A 23708-nucleotide genomic window follows, 5' to 3' on the forward strand; every position below is an offset into this window, starting at 1 on the left:
TCTCTCTATACAACACGTCTCTCTATACAACACGTCTCTATACGTCTCTCTATACAACACGTCTCTATACGTCTCTCTATACAACACGTCTCTATACAACACGTCTCCATACGTCTCTCTATACAACACGTCTCTATACAACACGTCTCCATACGTCTCTCTATACAACACGTCTCTATACGTCTCTCTATACAACACGTCTCTCTATACAACACGTCTCTATACGTCTCTCTATACAGGATGTCTCTCTATACAACACGTCTCCATGCGTCTCTCTATGCAGGACGTCTCTCTATACAACACGTCTCCATACGTCTCTCTATACAGGACGTCTCTCTATACAACACGTCTCCATACGTCTCTCTATACAGGACGTCTCTCTAGCGTCCCTCAACAACAGCTCTGTGGACGAGAGTCTCAGCTGCCACACTTTGTCACCTGTGTGCAGCTCTCAGAGACGGTCATGCTTAAATTAGAATAGCGACCCGGCTGTTAAAAATACTTACAGCATACGTTCTCATTTCCTCCCAAACACCAGCTTGTTGCTGTCAGCGAGTCAAACTGTACCCGCTAACATTAGTTAGTATAAGTTCTTCATCATTACTATATACTCCTTATTCCCCAGCTTCACATTGTGTACAAGGGAACAAGGCAATAATAAGCAAAACAATAAATATATTTCAATTGACATATTAATGATATAAAATTCCAAATAATGTCAAACCACACTGGTTTATGACTGCAATAATTGACATACGAGGGTTTCACGTGACAGCAGTCCAGTCTTGTGTGTGTGTGTGTGTGTGTGTGTGTGTTGAGCTGCAGCACACAGCGTTCGGTACACTGTGTCCCAGCACGTTTACAGCTCTGTGTCCTCGGCCTGGAAACTGATGGCTGGGAGCGAAATGAGAGCTCAGCTCATCTGTGAAGCACAGCGGCAGCATGCAGGGAGCAGTGCTGCCCCCTATCTGCCAGCACAGGACGCACCGCAGCCAAACATTTTACTCACAGTTTTTCTCAACTGCTAAAACACTAAACCCTACTGAACCAAACGCTCAGCTGCCTGAACCCACTGATTGAATCAATCGCTCTTTTGGCAAAACCATCAGCGCTTCTCACCTGTTCAGACACAACTCGCCGACACGTTTTCACTGTGATGCACCCGTGCTGCATGACGGTGAGCACAGGTGACAAAAGTCAAACACAGTTAAAGCACAGATGTCACCACTTGAACACAACAACTCAAAACTGATCCCACTTGTGGCGAATGACGTGAGGGAACATGTGAAGTAAGCCAGCTCAGAGAGCGCTGGTCTGTGAGGCCCTGCAACGGATAGAAACCTGAGAGGAAGAGGAGGTCGAGGTGGTCAGCGAAGACCAGGAACAGTAATATCTGATGAACTCAGAGCGACTGGGACTGACCATGTTCCTGTCCGTGGTGTGAGCATGAGGGAGGCTGGACAAAGGGTCCAACCAAACACCAGCAGAGTCACTGTGGCCACCATAACCCCAAGATTTAGAGAAGAGGACAGGTAATTACCTTTTTTGACATTATAGTACAGCATGTAAATGTTGACAGCAATTACTGTATGACATGCTATATCCTGTACCACAGTACACTGTCAGTAAATATGTTTCAGTACATCACTGCACCAATATACTGCAGTGTTGTAATGGAGGGCTGGTCTAACTGTTTGTAGGCCTGGTATTCATGTATATTTCTGTACTGTATTTTTACATGAGCTTCCTGCACACCAGCGGCAAACGCATAAGATTTTGTCTTTTTGTCCAAGTGCTAAATGCACAGGTTTGTTTTGTTTTGCAACATGCATTTAGCCCACAGTGAACAATAAACACTTATTTCTCCAGCTTCATGTCCCGAGCATTGTGTTTTCTATTGTTCTACGTAGTGTTTAGCGACTGTTCAGTAGTGTTTTTAATTTTGATTGACTCGGGGCGATTTGACAACACATTTCAGTTCTGAGCACAGACTGAACTGTTTTGAGGTGAAGGTTTGGTTTTGCAAGAAGAGTCTGAGGTTTTGTGAATGTAGCTTGAAAATTGTGTTTTGTGCTCACAGTTTAGAGAAAAGGAGAGCAGCTTTCAAGAAATGTGTCTTAGCAATCGAGAAACTGTAAGTAAAAGTATAAAAGTATTTGCAGCAAAAAGCACTTATATCCCCTCCATGTATGCAAATAGTCAGCTTGGACCAATAATGTGTGTCTGATATGTTTTTTCCACAAAAAAAAGTATAATTTCCACATTAAAATCCTTAAAAAGGCTTAAAACTGCAGAATCTATGAACATGCAAATGCTGTTCACTTCTAAAGTTTCCTGCTGGACCCAAGATGTCTCCTGCTCAAGTTTCTACATCACACAGGTGCAGATCGGACCGGGATTGGCTTCCAAACTACTTGTGATGTCACAAATCATACACATAGGCTCCGCCCCTCAAACGTACTCATCAGGCAGCAGAATGGGCCCCGTCGTTCATATCCTATATTATCCGATTATTATTATTACTCTAACATTAATATTAATGTTGTAGCCGGTCGAGGTGGAGCTAATTTTAACTACCATACTTCATATACTTTAGTTGGTAGTTTAACCCTTAACACTACATCATTTTGGAACCCATTAAAGGTTTTAAAGTGTGTAAAGTTTGAATCTGAAAAGTAACTAAAGCTTAATGTAGTGGAGTACAAGTATAAAGTAGCTTAAAACGGAAATACACAAGAACAGCAAAACTGTTTACTCAAGTACAGTAAAAGTACTTATCATTATGATCAACTATTACTATTAATTATTTACCACTACAATTAAATATAGACCTCTTTTCTGTTTGCTGACTTATAAAGTGAATGATTATGTCAATATTATAGTCGTAAGGGTTACGGGTCACTGTCATGGTTCCTGGGAGCAGATCCTGTCCCAATGCTAGTCCAACGTCGACTCCCCAGCTCTCTGTCTGTGTAACAGTGCAGCCCACATGTGAGGTTTCGGCAGAGTTTGAACGGGAGGAATGATTACAGCGACAGATAACTCTTTCGCTGTACATACAGACAGGTGAGTGCTGTTTTCACTGCGCGTCACTTCAGCCAAACAGCCTCCCTGCTTCTCTGCTGCCTGGACTGTCTCACCTGCAGCTATAAAACAAGATTTCAGTGCACCGCCTCTGTCAAACTGACTGGACATAGATCCGAAGTGAAACCAGAACTTCCGGGTTCTGTTCCAGAAGTAAGAAAACCTCATTCAAAATGCACAACAGCGCTAAAAACTAGAAGCACGGCCTTGGAACAGAGCCGTGTGGCTCGCTTTAGATAAGGACGGTCGTTTACTGGAAAACAATCTAATATTGTTGTTTATCCAATGAACACCATTTCCCATAAACCCGCAGAGATTACAGCTAGGAAGACGAAAAAAGCCTTTAGAAGAGAGGGTTGGTGAGTTTTGTGGAAAGGGATAAAACCAAGTTACAGTGACGTTAGAACCCACGCTGCCTCGCTTCCAGTTCTGTCTGTACTCACAAACAAATTGTGGTTTAACTTTGTTAAAATCACGAATGCTTCAGTTTCTAATATCCACGGCTGCAGCGGAGCCGATTTAACACGCTTCATTATTTCAGAAAGACCCATGAAAGAAATGCTGAATGAGAGATTGTACTGAGCTACAGAAGCAGATGCGTCTCGCCTCGTTCCTCATGACACAGAACATTCGCCTTTGAGACTGAAGTTTCATCCATTAGTGACACCTGCTCAAGAGCAACACGGGAAGAAGAAGGCGGACGAGCAGGGTTCACTTCCAGGTAGTGTTTGGTCATCACATTTTGGAGGTTTTGGATTCAGAGATTCGTAGCATATTGATCAGCAGTTCCTAACCTGGGAGTCGGGACCCTCATGAGGGGTCACGAGATGATCAAGAGGACAGGAAAGCAGATAAAAACATGTTTCTGCTACATACAGTTATGCTAATGTTAGCATGCTAACACGCTAAGCTAACATGCTGAACATCATACCCGAACATCAGCATGTTAGCGTTGTCATCGGCTGCAGACTCTTAGTCTGTTTTCTAGTGAACTACTCGATCGTTTTACTTCCTCAGGCCTCTAAATATAATTTTCTATTAAAACAGAGGAAAAAAATCACTCTTTGGTTGAACTGGTCACAACTTTTAGACACATGCAACTGTGTCGCACGTAAACGTTACTCTGTTTTATGGAGAACCACTCATTTAGAGGACACCTGTAGAGTCACAGCTGATCAGTGCTTAAGATACAGTGTTAGTATGTGTCATGGTTTGAGGGTCTGTGTTTGGTTATTTCCTGTTTTATTGTGAAATATTCTCCTTGCCTCCCGGCAGTTTGGATTGGCCCTAATTAAGTTCACCTGTGTGTAGTTATCCCGCCCTCACCTGTGTGCATCGTCTCGGTGATTCCTTTGTTCTTTGTCAGTTCGTCCCAGCTGCTATGTTGGTTTTGGCTTCGCTAATGTTTGGACTGTCACCTGTTTGGTACCTGCCTGTCTGTATATGTATTTACATGTATAGTGACTTTGAAAATATCATTACTTGCATTACATGTACAACTCCAACCCAGTTTTGCCAAAATAAACATATTATACACAACAACAGCAGGTCCTCTGGAACGCCACAAACTGATTAACACGCTAATAATTACTAAAATGCTAACGCTAGGTAGCTCCAACAATGTGAGAATCATGCGATCAGAATGTTAAAAATAGATAAATAAAGTTTATTTTCCAGCATCATAGACCCGAGGTGGACTTATTCATCAGTCTGATGTTATGTGTGATTTCCAGTGTTTCTATATTTGCTTGTGTTTTCTGTATTTGCAGCTTTGTTTTGTGGTGATGATGTTTTCTTAAATTACAGCCTTTAATGTCCTAAAGCCACAGCACCATTAACTACTAAGCAATACTACTAATGACTTAATTAATGTAACTATTAATAACCAAAAAACAATCCCTGACAAACAAAATATTGTGTTGTAAATGTTAAATTTGCAGCACCAGCCATGATGATGTACACAGCACAACAACTACATCCTCTTCCTGTGTGCGCTGTAACAAATGATTAATACATACACTCTGTCTCCAGACACTAAAACTGTTCATAAAACGTCCAAAACCGTGTGAATAATTCAGCAGCAGATTTTATTCTGATGAATAAGGTGTGCTGCACTCTGCTGTCACTGCTGCTTTAACTGTGATTTCCTGTTTGTGACATTGTCATGAACACAGGAGGTGATGAAGCTTCTGTCTGACCTGATGAAGAAGAGGCTCGCCACAGCTGGAGGCTGCCCCCTGCTGGTGAATGATCAACAGGCACCACACAGACAGCACACAGTCACCCACATCTGCTGGATCAATAAGTGATTATAGGAAACGCCTTGACCTGTCGTTCGGATCTTCAGCCCCTGTCAGACATTTAAATGATTCGTTTGAATTACAACCCAATCAGAGTCTTCTGCAAGATAGAGGATCACTTATTTATGCAAATCTTTTCACGCCAACAACAGTGGCGACATATTTGTGAAAGATGACGTTAAAAACAAGCAGCTGCTTCTTCTTCACACACATTCTCCGCTCGTTTATGAGTGTGTGATGGGATATTTCAAGCACAGCAAGTATAATTAACTTTGAGCAAATAAAATACCCTTCTGTGTTCAATAAATGCGTTTCCTATAAGCACACAATATTAACTATTATAACTAATATTTGTTTTACTCATTTGCCCTCTGAAACCCTTATTTATGATTTAACTTGTAGTGAAACTTAGAATAGAATTTAAAATGTATGTTTTTCTGTTGAGTCACGTCAAAAACTAATTTTCATGAGCAATGAAGTTTTTCTGATTCTGAACTTTTCCATTGATCCCATTCTATTGATTTCCTGGCTGTAGCGGGTTTAAAACACTGGTGTTAGTCCTTGTTTTAACCCCATTTGGGCAACGTATCTTCTGGGATACAGTTCAAGTAAAAAAACATTACATTTGTTATTATTCAATTAGTAGTCTAAAACAGCAATATTATCAAAATATAATATCCTGAAATTATTACAGACCTGAAATAGCACAAACATCGTAAAACGGCAACAGGTGCTGTGTGTTGACAAATAGGCGTCTGTTGCATCCGGTGGTCACAACGCAAAAATACCACAACACACAGAGGACGAAGAAGCTCCAAATGGTGCACTGAGTTCTTTAAGACGTGGAAAATCTTCCCAGCCATAACCATAGAGTCGTATTTTCATTTCATACATGATAATGTCGGCATTCATTAACGAGATTTAACTGTCAAACACACCGACCAGGAGCTGCGTACGGAAGCAGACCTTTATGGACATTGTTTATAGAGTGCAGATCAGGAGGTCGAATCGGAAGGCGTAATTTACAGGCCTGTATAAACTGGCCTGAGCTGTGTCTTCCTGCTCTAATCCCGCATGTCTTGGCCTTTATCTCCAGAGCTAATCAAAATGACGCTGCAGACGGATCTGGAGAGACCGTGAGCCTGTTTGATTTAGGATGCGGCTAATCTCTGCAGGACTCCCACTGCTGGTTCTGCTTCATCCTCGAGCCGAGGGATGAAAGGAAATGAATCTTACAAATGTTTGTGACGTTAGACCGTGTCGGTTGGATTTACTGTAAGTTGGTGTTCTGTTCGAGGAAGAAGTTAAAGTATTACTTTCAGGTATTTCATATGAGCCCTGTGTAGAGTTTGGCTCGTGGGTCAGGGATGCAGTCGTTAATGTCACGTCCTTGTACAGTATGGTGTTCATGCCGTGACTCGTGCACTCACGGACAGTGACCCTGGCAGCCTCGCGGGATGTTACGATGTTATATTGTGGAGCTCCGGCCGCACCGCTCGGCTCCACTCCTGGGAAGCAGCTGCATTTCCACTCCAGCACTGAGGCGTCCAGCAGGATTAGGGCCAAACAGATCGATGCAGCGTCACCACAAACCAGAAGGGCATCAGGCAGCAACACTTAGCTGACCGGAGGCTTCGTCTGTGTGTCACCTGAAACCACTTTACACAGTGACTGGCCAGGTGTGAGCAGGTGTGGAAGTAGGCAGACGAGCTTCTTTCTCACGCTCTCTTTTTTTATTCCTCAGCCAGCCGCAGGGCCAACGGCACGAACGTCCTCGCGGAGCACGTTTACTTCACCGTGTCGTGTCAGTACTTTTACTGAAGTAACGGATCTGAACACGTCTGGACAGCACCGAGCTGTGTGTGTGCCGGTGCCAGAGGGAGGCAGCTTGCGTTAGGAACATGCAACACGTGGAGTGCTATTCGTGCATAATGTGTATTTACAATAAAATGGCTGCACAACGTTAAAGGCCAACACCGGGCCCTGTCTGGTTGAAAGCCTGTCGGGTCACTCTTCAGCTCTCCGATAAAAACACCAACATCGCATCTGCCATGTTGGATATCTGATTTCTGTCGGATCTGGACCGGACTGGGGCTAACCCTGATTAGCACGTGGCCCAGGAAATCCAAAACAGATGCAATCAGATTCGTGACGTGGCAAAGTGTAAATCCAGATGTTTGGATTTTATCCAGATACCAGACACTTGACAAGTGTAAATGGGGGCCGAATGTAAAAATAACAACACCTCTTATGATCGTTTCAGATAAATGAGGCGTTTGTGGCGATCGTTTGTCCTTCAGTAGGAACCCTTTTAGAAACAGACACTTATATAACCGAGGAGCTGAAATTCTAGATGAAGACGTGTGACAGAGCTGTCAGAGACGCGCGTTTGATGCTTCTCAGTTGTGAACCTTCAGACTGAAACTAATTACACAGGAAAACCTGAGAGACGCTCCATCACTGTCAACATGCAAGTCAACAGGAAGTGTGGACCTCTGATCGTCATGGCAACAGTCCTGCTCTGCTAAGTTGGGGAGTAAAGAGGCTGACGTTTTGCGATGGACACCCTCGGCGCACGTGTAACTATTTCGTCGTCGTAACTTCTCCGTGGTGCAAGCGCTTTTATTGTAGTAATGCATAAATCACAGCCTGGTAATAATTTACAGGATAACTCGGCTACGTTTGAACCTACAGCTGCTGCGGCAGCCTGGTCTTTATACACCGAGACAGAGCCAGTTCATTTCCAACCAATCAGCAGCACTGTGAGCTGGGCGAGGGAGGGGGCATGCGATTGGCTCAAAGGTGAGATGGTGGTAAAACTGCAACAGACTGCAATAAAGGCATTTCTGTAATTATTGATATGATTTACACTCTTTGTTCATGCGTTTATTTATTTCATGATGTCTTTTGTATTTAGCTAACACTGAGCGTGAGCGAGCTGTTTCCAGCCGCAGGACGAGCAGGACGAGCAGGATCTGGCCTCCTGTTGATCAGTATCAGATCCCGGCACGGTGGACTCGGCAGCAATGACGATCAGCACCACAGGCTTCGTCCCACGTTCCCCACGTGCGTCTGCAGCTTTCGGCGCGGCCGACAACACGACACGAGTCTTTCTGCTAATGAGTTTGTCACATCCCACAGATGAGGGCGTCTTCGCTAATGAACTTCAGCAAACGTCCTCTGTCCTCGTCAGCGCGTGAGAGCGCTGAGCTGGTGAGTCACAGGAGCCAGACTCATCAGCCGCCCGGCTCTGGACATGAGAGGGACATCTGAATGGCCTGATGAGAGCGCACCGCTAGAACAAAGGCATGCTGGGAGCCAGATGATTGCAGCTCAGAGGACAAAAAGACACGTTCAAGGCTGATGGATCATCTCGCGACTGAGACCAAAGTCATTGTGTCTGAGCGGATGAAGCCAGTGATTAAGGCCGCCATCATCCGCTCACTGATGTTTTAATTGAAGTGGCCAGATATAATTAGGATTACTGAGATGGTGTGCACAGGGTGGAGGGGGTCACGGTTCGTCCGGGCTGCTCTGTAGAGCGCGATGCTCTTTACTGAGAGGCGAAAGAGAAGTGATGAAATTACAGCCGTGAAAAATGTCATTTTATTGGGAGCACAACATCAATTACTGAATTTCTGAAAATGAAAATGACTCCACACAACAGCTCGCCCAGAACGCAGGCGGGAAAATGTCCAGTAACACCAGATATGTGATATGCACGAAGACTTCGGTGGAACACATGTTACCGATCAAACTGAATATAACACTGACTACAGACGGCAATCCACGATGTCGTGTAAAGAAGTTATTTACCGATTGTTTTTCTGCTCAGCTTGTTTCGTACTGCGAGGACAGAGAGAAAGAGCATCAAAGGGAACCGAATGCTGAGCTGTTAGCGTCTCAGAGGCAGCGGCCCTGCATGCGACTGCAGACCTGCGAGCAAATACGTGTGACATGTGTGCGACTACCAGGTCTCACATGGTCCAGATCTCCAGGTCCTTATTAATCCACAGCCAGGGATGTTTTAGTTCTGCAGTTCACTTGTTTTTCTGCTCAGCTGCGTCGATCTCATTCAGGCTCGTTGCTATTTCCTGTCGCTAGTTTTATACGCAGGTAGCCAGCTGTGAAGGAAGACGATTGGCTGGTCGTTACTCCAACACTAAACAGCCTGATTGCTGAACAAATGTGAGATGCGGCTGGTGATTCAGAGGTGCGGAACCAGGCTGTAGATGATTACTGACACACGTTCAGGCCTGCCTCCAAACAAAGGCCTTTAGAATGATTACAATCTGTTTAATCATCACTGCGTTCCCGGATCACTAGGGTGACTACAACGTTATCGTCACCAGCTGTACCGAGGGCTAAAACTACAATAATATGTCCCAAGACGTCTGTGATCTGTTTGCAGGGATTTTAATGAGTGAGCTGGATGGGGGGGCACTCATTATCTGTATCATCACCATGAGACGCTGGTGAATAACTATCTAAACCTCAGGACCACGGGAACTTAATTACGGTGCACAAAGGAAGTGTGAAACATTGCAATAACGGGAAAAGTTTTCAGTTTTCAGTTCAGTTTTCGTTGCTGAGGCGCCGTCTCCCCCTGCTGACGTGCTCTGGATAAACACTCGTTTATTAGCTTCATCCAGCTAAAACGAAAGCAGTCTAACGCAACAGCTTCAGGGTCATTTTGGAGGCTGTAGTTGGCGATGCTGTTGAACTGTACTGCGTTATACTAAGATGTGTTCGATCCCCAGTTAAGACACCGCACCCCATTAAATATGCTGGTCCTTTTTACATTACTATGACTGTTATTACAGATCCAGCAAAACAGTCTGGAGCTCTTTGGTCTCCTGCAGCAGCAGACACGAACGCGTCGATGACCCCGGCAGCGTTCGTGTCTGTATAAACAACATACAATACGAATGAAAGAAATCAGACAGCTTTATTGGAACGTGTCACTTCCGGTCTTCGAGCTAAGCATAACTGAACATGTGTGTATTTTGTGATATTGTTGTTGTCGTCAATGGGCAGCGACAGGCGTCAGATCAGCATCACATTGGTTGTGTCCAGACTGTATGGAAGTGCATAAACTGATTTCTGCATCTTTATGCCATAAAACAACAGAACACCCGAGTGACGCAGCGTGACACAGTATTTCAGTCCATCGACTTCTGTTCAACATCAGACTCTTTACGGCGAACATGTATTTCTCATCTCGTACACTTCTCTCCAAAGTGTCACTGCTTGAAAAATGTCCGTCGTTCAAGCCGCTTTATATCAATTTGCACTGCAGACTCTTTCATTTCACGGCACGCAGCCCAGATGCCGGCGATGACGTCACCGCGCCTGATACGGCTGTTCGAGACCAGCGGAGTGCACGCATCACGTCTCGTCACAGAGTCCTCCTGCCAGACTGAAACGCTCTTAATAATCAGTTATTCTTAAAGAAGAACTCGCTTTAAAGCTGCACTTTCACAGAACACAACAACCAGCTGGAAATGCTTCACGGCTGACGTGTTATCACCGTGTATATCCGACACGGTGAACGTGTGAGCAAACAGCACATGTGAGAGACCACGCAGTCTCCGTCCACAGAACTATATATCAGCAATGTGACAAGGAAAGACGAGCGAGCGTGATTTAATGACCCAATGTGCAATATGTGACCTGCCTACAGCGTTTGACCCCGTCTACACCTGAGGACGACCCCATCACATCCACAGCCTGCACGAGCAGCAGCTAATAAAACACACAGCTGTGCGTGGACATCAAAGAGCAGAAAAACGATGAGCCTGGGATCAATAACAGATGGAACGAGAAGACGCTTTTAATTAAACCGAGCCGGGGAAACGTTAACTCGGCCCAGCACGAGAGACGCCGTCATTTCAATTTATGACGAGCTGGCGGACACAGATTTAATTTAAACTGATACCTAACGGGACAGAAGAGGACAGCAAACCCACAGCTCTGGTTTCTCGCGCTGGGATTCAGCGAGGCCATTAAAATGTGACTTACAGTCGCGTCAAACGTCTCATCAACAGCCGACGACACTCAACAACAATAAAGCCTGAGAGTCGACACTCAGCGCAGCTAATGCATCAGCGAGAGATGCTTTTTTCTCTCGACTTCGATACAAGACAGATTTTCTGATTATTATCCAACACAGAGTTGTGTGATGAAACTGTGTTTTGTAGTTCCCTTCGGGCTACTCAGAAGAGTGAATAAATAACACGCATGAGAAGTTCTTCACGCGCTGGAGTCTAAAGACGACTGCAGTCATTGATCATGCTCCGAGTCGCACGGCCATTTGATCCATAGTGTGTGTGTGAGCTCCTCTCCTTCTACCAATCACATATAATCATCTATATATCATCAGAGCTGGCCTTTTGGTGCGTCGTCACATATGATCGTGCTTTGCCACGGTGACGACACCAGATGATATGTTAATTAAAGCGTCTCGTTGACATTTCCACGATTGGAGCTGTTCAATCCGCGTTGCGTTTCGACTGTATTTCTGTTGTTCGGACATCTCAGGGCCATCTAAACGTCCGCGCAGCAGGAAACGAGCCTCAGGCCTCTAACTATTCACTCTCACTCTGTTTTAACGCCATTTTCTGGTATTTCACAGTGAGAAACAACAGCACGACCACACGTTGAGACCGAACAGCTGGATCTAATGGCTTCAATGCATTTCAGTCATTTTGGCCACACTGATGTAGATGTAGATGTACCTGTGAAAGAAAACTACCTGCAGCACACACACACTATATATATATAAACATGGAAATGTTTGCCACATGTGTGTTTAAAGCGAAGAGGTGACGTGTGGCCCTTTAATACAAACAAATATGGCGTCATGACCACATTGAACCGAAGATCTCTCCTTCTCAGGTCGTCGTCTGTAAATATAAAGGTGGAGGTGGCGCCCTGGTTACCACCCTGAACAGCACCTACGTACTGTGAAGCCTCAAGGAGCGTATTTGCCGTGGGCTCTACTATTTTATTCATCCTGTTTTGTTTTTTGACCGAGCTGCAGAAATACTGTTTTTATTGCGTTGTTGGACACCAGTCTGTCTCCAACTCAGTGCCAAGAATAAAAAGCAATGAAATCAAAGTAAAATCAGCCCTGCTGCTGACTGGAGACGGCCTGCACCATTGTAAGGCTAACATCACCACCTGCTGGAGCTAAAGCGCTGCTGTGTTCAAATGCACCTGCTCATCACCTCTCACGTGCTCACTAACAGGTGTTAGATCTCGCGCTGTCCTTGCTCTTCTTGTATGAAATGTATTCAGGGAGGAAAAGTCTACATACGTCACCTGGCGTTATCACGACACGTGATAGCATATTTGAGGTCTGGCTGCACGAGATTAGACAGGAGCGTGTGCGCACGTGCGTTTTGTGTGACGGCACGAGCTAGACTCCGCCCATGTGTTGTGGTTCCGCTGTCACGTGACACAACAAGTTATGAAATCACAATAAAACGCGCCCGTGCTCTCACTCTGGTTTACTAACCAGTACGATGTATTACATTATTATTGTTATAACCTATCATAGTCTGTAGTATCATATATTATTGATTACTTATACAGTCTATGACTAGAACCGCATGTTGTTCTCTAACTGACTCACCTCTGAAGCAGGGAGTATTATTTTGAAAGTTCAGAGCGGAAGTTGTTGCTGCAGTCTTCCGGCTCGGCGCTGACCGGGATGAACCGTCTCCCTCCATCACGGTAATTAAACATGGAATCGCCAGAAAACGGGTCCGGTCAGGCAGTCGGCGTTGAGCCAGGCGTAACGCCGACCCCCGTGGATGTGGACACCGCCGTGTTTATGCTGGGAGCGGGAGTAACAGCCATCACACACCCGCTGCTATACGTGAAGCTGCTAATACAGGTAGCCGGTGTAGCTAGCTAGCTGCTGCTGCTGCTGCTGTTGTTGTTGTTGTTGTTGGTGGTGTTGGTGTTGTTGGTGTTGGTGTTGGTGTTGTTGCTGTTGCTGTTGTTGCTGTTGTTGGTGTTGCTGTTGCTGTTGTTGGTGTTGGTGTTGGTGTTGCTGTTGTTGGTGTTGGTGTTGCTGTTGTTGCTGTTGCTGTTGTTGGTGTTGCTGTTGTTGGTGTTGGTGTTGGTGGTGTTGGTGTTGCTGTTGTTGCTGTTGCTGTTGTTGGTGTTGCTGTTGGTGGTGTTGCTGTTGGTGGTGTTGCTGTTGGTGGTGTTGGTGTTGCTGTTGTTGCTGTTGCTGTTGTTGGTGTTGCTGTTGTTGGTGTTGGTGTTGGTGGTGTTGGTGTTGGTGTTGCTGTTGGTGGTGTTGGTGTTTCTGTTGGTGGTGTTGGTGTTTCTGTTGGTGGTGTTGCTGTTGGTGGTGTTGGTGTTGCTGTTGGTGGTGTTGCTGTTGGTGTTGTTGGTGTTGCTGTTGGTGGTGTTAGTGTTGGTGTTGGTGTTGCTGTTGGTGGTGTTAGTGTTGGTGTTGCTGTTGGTGGTGTTAGTGTTGTTGTTGGTGGTGGTGTTGTTGTTGCTGCTGTTGGTGTTGTTGTTGTTGGTGTTGCTGTTGGTGTTGTTGGTGGTGGTGTTGGTGTTGGTGTTGTTGGTGTTGCTGTTGCTGTTGGTGGTGTTGGTGTTGCTGTTGGTGTTGTTGGTGTTGCTGTTGGTGGTGTTAGTGTTGTTGTTGGTGGTGGTGGTGTTGTTGTTGCTGTTGTTGTTGTTGGTGTTGCTGTTGGTGTTGTTGGTGGTGGTGTTGGTGTTGTTGGTGGTGGTGTTGCTGTTGTTGTCGTTGTTGGTGGTGGTGTTGCTGGTGGTGTTGTTGGTGGTGGTGGTCCCCGTGCACCGTTATCTGGGCAGAAGAGTCCTGCTGTTACGGTGCTGTGGGGGTTTTGGCTCGGGTTTTGGCACGGACGTATACGTTATATCACACGTAGCGTTTGTTTCCTCTCTGGCAGAGTTTGACCACTTCTGCGATGTGTTGGCCAGCACAGAGCCGCCACGACCTTATGACTCTGCGATCAGCTGATCAGCCGACCCTTTAGCCAGAAACACAGATCAAATTTACACGATCACAACATCAGAATCAACCAGGTCGATACCAACAACTGACGGATAAAATGATCGATCGCAGAGAAAGTTAACTTACTGCCACACAGGCAGGTTTATATCGCCGAAACACCCAGCATCGTCCACTCTGGATCCTGGTTTTGGGTCAGAAGATCACTACCTCAGAACTCAGTGTCTAATGTGGATAAGGGCCGTGGTGTTTTCGGTCATTACAGTAGTTGTCAGTACACTTGATATTACTACGTGTTTATTCATCTCTGTGAATATATTTATACTACCTGTTCGTACCTGCACACATCGCAGTATACATATATATTTTACAAGCTGTTAAACCATCACAGCAGAGTTATTCATTTCATCACTACTATACACCACTCTACCGCTGCATTACATTATTTTATTCCTGTATTTTAAAGTGCACTATTCTATGTCTTTAGATTCTCATTTTTTACTCGCGCGATTTTCTTTTCTATACATTTTTCATGAGCACTGTTGAATTTTATTGCCACCAGCTGCTTGGCTGTAGTTTTCGTGTCATGTGACAAGTAAATCAGTCGGCTTGAAAATGAAGCAGAGAGGCTCGCTGTGTTTAATCTCCGTCTCTGTCGTTTCCAGGTGGGACATGAACCTCTTCCCCCGACTGTGGGCACGACTATGTTTGGACGAAGAGTCTTATACCTGCCTGGCTTCTTCTCTTATGGTGAGCGAGGTGTGATTGATCATCAGTCGCCTTATTGTTTCCCAAGCTAAGAGCAGGTGACAGGAAGTGAATTTGTTTTCAGCGCAGCACATCGTGAAGGTGGACGGAAAGAGAGGACTCTTCCGTGGCCTCTCGCCTCGCCTCGTGTCCAGCGCCATCTCCACCGTGGTCAGGAGCAAAGTTAAGCAGGTAAGCGAGGGTCGACACGTTTCACTGGAGGGAAACTGTTTAGTTTTAGCCCCAAACTGGATCCATGATGGCACCTTAAACCAATCACTCGCTCAGTTACACAGGTGGTTTGCTCTCCCACAGCTGGCCATGAATGGATGCAGACCTGCCCGTAATCGAATCCACCTGTTTGCATGTTTTCGGGCCTGTCAGTGAAAGAAATGTGTCACATCTGCGAGGTTCTCCAGCAACGCCAGAGCAGCTGTGGCCGTTACAGCACCTGGAGCAGTAATTCATCACACGCACCTGTAACCCGTCCTCGGCAGCAATACGGTCCCTCAGTCATTTATTAAAGGATAACAGTGATTTAGACGACACGCTGCTTCACAGTCGAGAATACAATGAAAAGATTATTAAGTCAGGGAGATAAAACTGATCACACAGGAGTAATTAAAGGACAGGTTGTAATCGTTCCTCCTGCTCATACTGGACATTTAAAGATCTCTTCCTAACGCACTGCAGATGTGACTGATGGGGGACAAAGTCCACGGTCCCTGTTCTGTGCAGAAATGTTCATCTGAAGCTCCTTTTGACTTACACGAATCACCTTTTTGGTAAGAAACTCCCCCGTTGTGTTACTGTCCCTCCGTCACAGCTCAGCACGAACACAAAGAGGGAATCTTACACCAAAAACATACGTTTGGAAGACGATTGATTTAAATAATAATATTCACTTTACAGTCTTATTTTATTTCTTCTTCTTCTTATTATTATTATTAGCCAGTGTAACTACAGAATGACTCCCTCATTTCACTCTTAAGTCATTCTGTAACTGTTTCTGTACGTGACTCACAGAGATCGGCTTGTTCATTTAGTTTCTTGCCTCTTCTAAGTTTGAGATGTGTCAGCCCGAGTCTGGCGTATACGGGCGACGGGGGGGGTGAGAGAAACAGAAGAACATGTCTGTGGGTGAACGGTTGTGTTAAAGCACTGAAAGGCGAAGGTGTTGTGAATGGTTGTCAAAGTAATTGTCGTTGTTTGTTGAGCAGGTGGCGCTTCTGTCCAAGAGAGATGACGTGCAGACTTCGCTCGGGAAGGTGGTCAAAGAGGTGAGAGGTCATCTGCTCGCTCAAGCGTCTCGTTGTACTTTCTGTCGGACATTTTGCTATTTAAATGTAGTTCTCACACATCAAGGTTCAAGACAAGGACACCGAGTGTGGAAAACTGGTCCGATCACATTTGTACTCTTCTTCACTCGTTCTTTGATCAGACACTTTCAGATTCAAATGCTTTGCTGATGTTAGATTAATTTTTTAAAATTTTCTGTACAGTCACTTAGTCGTGTTTATTCCCGTTTCAGTCTGAGGCTTCTTTTGCTGGATGGAAAAAGAGGACATCGCAGCATCCAAAACTTGGCACAGCTCACACGACTCCTCTTGCATCATTAATTAATCCACGACAAAAACAGAAAAGGGTTATCTCTGTTTACTCCAAATATATTTTATTCATGCAGCTGCTCACTGCCCTGTATTATAAGTGCCTTACAGGTAACAAACAAAGAACATCTAATTGTCGTTATTCAGAGTACAGCTGGATTAAACATAATGTATTAAGAACAGAAGCAAACACGACTAAATATCAACATGTAAATAATAATGAATAATATTCAACTGCACAATTGAATCTGGCTCCCATAAATATGTTTATAAGGTGCCACAAAATGCCCGACTCGAGACACGTTTACACTGCACGTTCATTTTGTTGCTTTGTTTTAGAACAGAGCTCTTCAACTTGTCTCCTGAAATTGTTTCCTCTCTCCAGACGTCACATGAGATGGTCGTCCAGTGCCTGTCCAGAGTGGCCACTCATCCTTTTCATGGTACGTCCTCATTAAGGCTGTCAAACTTTACTCCACCATCTTTGATGACGTATTCTGCCTGATCTGCAGAAGCAACTTCACAACCACAACTATGGCTGCAACTGATTATTTTCATCATTGGCTGGTTGTGAAGTTATTTCTTCAATGAATCTTTTAGTCTGTAAAATGTCAGAATATTGTGAAAAAGTCTTTCACAAATTCGCCTTGAAATGCCCCAAAGATGTTAAACGTCGACATAAAACAGCAAAAAGTCGTCACAGCGGAGAAACGGAAACACTTGTTGTCATTCTTAAACGACTTGAACCTGTGTTGTTTTCCTTTGGCAGTGATGTCAGTGCGCTGCATGGCCCAGTTTGTTGGCAGAGAGGTCAAGTACGGGTAAGACTGTGATGCTGCTGTCTCTACAACATGAAATACTCAGGGGTTTAAGCTATGAAGAAACATCCGTGGTGGTTATATATTACGTTTATTTATAATCCTTAAGATGTCAGTGCGCTCACAGAGCAACCTCTGTGAGAAATACGTCGCGTTTCCTGTGGCTGTGTCACAATAAAAGCCACCCTGTGTTTTGCCAGTCAAACACTTTTAATGTGAAGCAGCAGAAATGTTTTGTGTCATTGACATTAAATATTATCTCTAAACAGGCAACAACAATAACATGTCTGTCGATAAGACAGAAGACGTTTCAGTGCAGAAATGTCAACAAACGTTTGAGGTCGTTTAGAAACGGCTCACTGCACATCTTGGTCACTATTCTTGTGTTTATGTTCAGAACCAATATTGGCCAATATATTGTTGCCAAAATATATCAAATATGGTCATTATTATTAAGAGTTAACGCCGCTAATCTGCTGCGGCAGGACTTTGGATCAGATTTGAATGACAGCGGCATTAAAGAAAACAGTTTCCGGAGCCAAACGTGTGTTTTAGGTTTGCACCCTGGAGACTTTCTGCACACGTTAATGGAGTTTGTGTCACACTTGCAGCGGGATGTTCAGTTGTATTATCAAGATTTTTAAGGAGGAAGGAGTTGCTGGATTCTATGTGTGAGTCTTACTTATAATTTCACTAATATAATAACCTTGATGTTGGGCGTCCAGCAGTCTGAGCAGTGTGTTGTGTGTCTGCAGTGGTCTCGTACCCCATGTGCTGGGAGAGGTCCTCTTCCTGTGGTGTTGTAACCTCCTGGCTCACTTTATTAACACCTACGCTGTAGACGAAAGTGTAAGTCCATCACCTCTTTGGATGGTAGAAGAGAGACAGCTAGCGATAAACAGCATTTTATATTAACACAATAAAGTCCTTACTGACGACACATACGCACATAAAGTGCCACAGGTCTGCCTGCTTTTGAACCGCTCTCATTTATAACGAGATAGTCTCTACCTCCTCAGACGTCGCGGCGTCGTGCAGATGTGCGCAGTAATGTACGCTGAGGGAAATGCAGCCAAACGTGCACTTAAATGTCTTCACAAAGACAGAACAGTTTAGTTGCTAAGCTGTAGTGATACTAAAGTTCACTGATGGTCAAGTTCAGCCAAAACTCCCCGTCCACCATTTGTTTGTGCTACAGTGATCAGATCATTAATAAATAATAATAATATATATATATATATATATATATAGTCAACCTTCCTTCTGGCTCTTTCGATCACTGTTAAGTCCCCATCAGTGAAATTAAACACTTATTTCTCAGTTATTTCACAATTAAAGCGTTCCAGCAGCTCAAAGGGCATAATTCCCTCTGTTCCAGTAGGCTTTTAATTTGAAACATCTGCAGGAAGTGTTGTTCCGTTGACGATAACTTGAGTAGAAGCAGCTGGAAGCGATCAGTGACCGAGAACAGTGTCGGTGTTAAAGTGTCAGCAGAGTGCTGAGTACGACCCGGCTCTGGAAATAAACGTCATACTGAATTTCCCCTGTGAGTTTTTTATAGCGCAGGTTATTTCAATTCCAGCGTTACTTTGAGATCCGACGATAAATCTTATTAATCTTGTTAACGACGGGAAGATTACATTTAGTTTAACTGAACCAAGTAGTGTTGAATGCAGTTAAATGTGGCGTTGATGCAAAGCAGTGACCGTGAGCTCTCTGCTTGTGTTTGCAGTTCAGTCAGGCCTCGGCTGTACGAAGCTACACCAAGTTTGTGATGGGCGTAAGTTCAACACTCGCACCGTTCTTTGAGATGTTTCCCACGTGCAGCATCACCTCAGCTGATGGTGTGTGTTTTCCTCCAGATTGCAGTGAGTGTTTTAACATACCCGTTCATGCTGGTGGCTGATCTCATGGCGGTCAGCAACTGTGGGTGAGTCGGTCTTTCGCTAATTAACAATCAGCAACAGTTTCGCAGAGACGGCCCTTCTACATGTGGTCAGTTCCTTCAGTCTGGGTTAGGGACGTTCATGTTCTGCAGATACACTGATGAATCCATTTAAATTGGCCCGTTTTAAGCAAACGAAATATATACGGATTCACTTCAAAATAAGACTGTGTAGTCCCTCATTCGTCCAGGAGTGATCTATCGTAGAAAAGGTTTCAGTCGTAGTCGTCTGGACGCTGTTTTCAGAATCAAGACGTTTCGGCTCCCATCCGGAAGTCATTCTCAATTGTGAAGAAATGGGACGGGAACTAGAAATTTAAGCTACTCTGAGTTACATAAGCCCCGCCCTCAGGGAGGAGTCTACCTGAGTATCTGTTAATAGCTAGTTTCACCTGAAACTGACCTAATAGTTTCCATGATGGCCCAGTAATCAGTAATCAGGCCTATTGTTTTCTGGCTGCACCTCTTCATCACTGTTAAGTACCTGATTAGCATGTGATTGGCGTGACCACGGTGTTAACACACTGTGACAGACTTTGGGCAGATTGAATCTCAGACCACCATTTCTGTTCAAAGAGGGGTTCTCTTTTTTCACAAAAATGGCTTCCTTGACGCCCCGTTCAAACCAGCTCTTCTCTCTACTCAGACTCTTCACCTCGCTGTCTTCAAATGTGCGGTTTGTAGCTTTTAGATGCAAACGCACGGCGCTCTGTAATCCTGAGTCAGCGTGTCGTCTGTGCTGATAAAGTCTTTTGTGAAGCGGCTGTTTGGTCTCGCCTATGTACCGTTCTTTGCAGTTTTCCTCACTGCACTGAATGGAGTAGACAACATTGCTCTGTTTCTGTGTGGGTAACTTGTCCTTAGGGTGAACGAGTTCCTGTCTTAAAGTGTTGCCTGGTTTAAAGAAAACAGGAACATCGTGCTGTCTAAAGATCCTTTGTAGTTTTTCAGACAGTCCAGATCAGGTACTTAACAGATGACTTCCTGATGGGAGCCGAAACGTCTTGATTCTGAAAACAGTGTCCAGATGACTACGACTGAAACCTTTTCTACGATACGGATTCACTATTTTCCCACCAGAGTTTGATTCCTGGCGGCGTGCAGAAGGCCTTCAAACATTTACAGCAGATTTCAGAAATGTCCTTTTGGGGCCCTTGTGCACAGGGGGGCCTCAGTCCCACTGGTTGTGCTTTGTGTCGTCAGGCTGGCTGCAGGTCTTCCTCCTCACTCTCCCGTCTTCAAGTCCTGGCTGCACTGCTGGAATCACCTGAGCCACAAGGTACAGGCGTTCAGCCGCCTCTCGCCTCACACTCCAGCACGTGTAGTGACGCCACATGGGCGCACAGTTTGTCGTCTCTTTGTTTACGTGTGTGTGTAATTTTTGATAATTAATCATTTTATTTTCGGTTGGGGTACATCTTAAAATCTTTGAGTATGGGAGGGAGTGAAACAACCTCATTTTCATAGAGTCCCTTAGTTTGACCAGGCTGATGCTCACATTGGACTGAAGTGGTTCCAAAGTGCTTAAAGTTAGTATGTCGTCCCCCCCGTCCCCCCGCCCCCCTCCTCCCGTCAGGGTCACCTCTTCAGAGGATCCAGCTTCTTTTTCCGCCGGGTGCCTGTGACCTCCCTGCCCTCCATCGAGGACTGACGTCGTCATCGTCGTCGCCTGCTGGGATGTTCTTCCTCCTCCACCCAGCCGCTGAGGCTCATGGGTAATGCAGTACTTAATGCTGTCACACAAACCAAACTGAGAGAAGAACCCTGACCTCAAAGGAAGTGATGGCCGTAACACCGCCCAATCCACTACTAATCACCAACATTATACTTAACATGACAAAAACATGTTTCAGTGTTTTGCAAACGTGGTTGTTTTTTGTTTAGCGATCCAGGCAGCCATAGATTTCCATTCATTTGCTCACATTTTAGTCCACTGTAGTATTATATGGTATTATTATTATAAAGTATAATCCATCACAGTGAACATTAGCGGCACATTATCGCCGGGAGCCAACGCAGTGCAGAGTTTTACTGCAGGCTTGATGTTCACTGACACACGAGTCTCACAAGTCTGATTTTCATGTTGTTACAGAAATGAGTGGAAACCAATGGCATCATCAATCATACACGAAGCATACATGCTTTGCAGTTAAGGAGCTAAACAACACAGGTGTTGTAGCTAGCAGACTGTGTGTTTTGCTGAATAGCGGCCGCTGTGGCCACCGATGGTAATTACAGGATAACTGAACTTGTGTGCTGAGCGAGTCGCTTTAAAGACGTCATCACTAGGTGACCTGACTGCGAGCCAATGGAAAGAGAGAAGTGTCCCGAGGCATGAGGTGCATCACTTCCTTTACTGCCGCAACTGTAGAAAAGCAAAGGCAAAACACAAAGCTTCTCATCCTTTCCCCTCAGAAAAACGAGAAAAGCCACACAGAGTTACACGTTCAAGTCCTGCTGGGCAAGTACAACGTTAGCATTTGAACGTTAGCAAGGTGAGAAAAAATGGGTAGTAGGATCCAACTGAATGCTAACATTAAACGTCAGCTAATGTGCCATTAAAGATTAGCTTGTTGCGTTTGTCCACGAGTCCTTGAGCAACATCATCGTTAGCTTCTCCAACAGGCTAACAACACCTCCTGCCTAATGTCACCTGGGGTGAATCTATGTAGCTCATCTGATTTCTTTCACACAAGAAACAGGACAGGCTTTTGTTACCTGACAAACAACGTTACGCTAACGTTACTTTAAGTCCAGACTTTATTTCAAATCTCTCAGGTTGCCAGTGGAAATGACGCACTACGCCTGGGGTCCGTACTCTGTTTTCATTGGCTGTGAGGTCTCCAGTTGGACCCTCCTGAGAACGAGACCACAAGCAGGAAACACCCCTGTCTCCTGCTGAGGTGCACTGTGTTGACCTCTTGTTTCGCTTTAGTGATAGAACCATTGATATGTCACGTGCTAAAATGTAGTGCGACAGTAGAAGAGTCATAAAGCCTAAACTAGCTAACGTTAGCCACCATAAAGCACCGGTCAGACCTACAGCAGCATGAGTGTGTGTTCGTGCTGATAAATGTAACTTTTGTGTTATATCGTATCAGAAAAGTCACAGTCTTTACTTCCCCAAGCAGCAGCTGCTCAACATTCAAATAAGTCACCTTTCATGTATCTGCGATACGTAATCCTCCTCTCAGACCTCACTCCACTTCTTACTCTCAGCCTGTTGTTGCCAGTAATTACCCTCATCCGCACCAGTTAGCAGTAAGTGTATGGAGCCAGATCAGTGTTGAAGCTGCGCGAGGCTTCGATTGCACGGGACACGCGTTGCATCTGAAGGCTCTGCTGTTTCTTTGCAATTCAAAACTGTGTTTCTGTTTATGGAAACTACTCGTGTGTCTGGTTTGGTGGAGACCAACAAAAAGTATTTTTTTAAGTTTAAAGAAAATAATTGAAAAAAACACTTGGGAAAATATAAATATGATATACGATATATATATATATATATATATATATATATATATGCATGGAAAATGAAAAAATGTGACATGACCTGTAAGTATGTAGATGTGCTCAGCAGTTTATTTCTTGAATTTTAATTTTATACCCTGAAGTTTTTCTTTTTGCTTGTTTTTAAAATGTTTTTGTGCTCTAAACTTTTTTCTTTCCATGAAACACGTCTGTGTTGCGTTTAAATGTCTCCGACTGGTCAAAAGCCACACGTACACCTGTTGTTGTTGTTGTTGTTGTTGTTGGATGACGTGTCTGTCACCTGAACCAAAGGGCCAATCACGTTCGCCGTGACTGATGAAAGATTAGTGAAGTCCGAACTGCCGGCTGCCGTTTGTGTTTTTAATCATGTCACTGTCGTTCGCTGAAAAATGAAAATACAAAATAAATTCTTTGCTACTCTGCAGTTTTCAATTCATGTTAAATGAACTAATATTAACATATTTATATTCATCATTTCTAAAGCGTTTCTAAGCAGCTGACTTTATGTTAATAAATAATTTGCTTCAGATTTAAGTCATTAATGAGAGCAACTCCTCCAGCTGGACACTTTCTGTCAACATTTACAACTGCAGACTGTAAAACACTTAATGAGTTGATTAATGGTTAATAAGTCATTTACTAATGTTTTCACACCAGTTGACATTTAAATGACGTCATTGGAACATTTTCCTTAATAGGCTTATTAATTGAAAAGAT

At 44.4% G+C, this 23708-nt stretch overlaps 1 protein-coding gene across 11 annotated transcripts; it reads left to right on the top strand.

Moving 5' to 3' along the window:
- The first annotated feature begins 5258 nt into the window (after positions 1-5258).
- LOC122883748 (mitochondrial carrier homolog 1-like) lies at positions 5259-23411 on the top strand. Of its 11 annotated transcripts, none has more exons than XM_044212856.1 (13): positions 5259-5327; positions 15051-15135; positions 15218-15324; positions 16353-16412; positions 16664-16777; positions 17125-17182; positions 17509-17560; positions 18169-18228; positions 18313-18406; positions 19290-19337; positions 19420-19425; positions 20706-20781; positions 21079-23411. In XM_044212856.1, exons 1-13 carry the CDS (start codon positions 5265-5267, stop codon positions 21219-21221), a joined length of 966 nt encoding a protein of 321 aa, XP_044068791.1. In that variant the 5' UTR covers positions 5259-5264; the 3' UTR covers positions 21222-23411. The 11 variants fall into 11 exon arrangements, with proteins under 11 accessions (XP_044068791.1, XP_044068794.1, XP_044068797.1 ...); XM_044212859.1 differs by lacking the exon at positions 5259-5327 and adding an exon at positions 12864-13121 and having other exon boundaries at positions 15223-15324; XM_044212862.1 differs by lacking the exon at positions 5259-5327 and adding an exon at positions 12875-13121.
- Positions 23412-23708: the final 297 nt, after the last annotated feature.

This window comes from Siniperca chuatsi, linkage group LG10 (genome assembly GCF_020085105.1).
Source record: "Siniperca chuatsi isolate FFG_IHB_CAS linkage group LG10, ASM2008510v1, whole genome shotgun sequence".
Lineage (NCBI taxonomy): Eukaryota > Metazoa > Chordata > Actinopteri > Centrarchiformes > Sinipercidae > Siniperca > Siniperca chuatsi.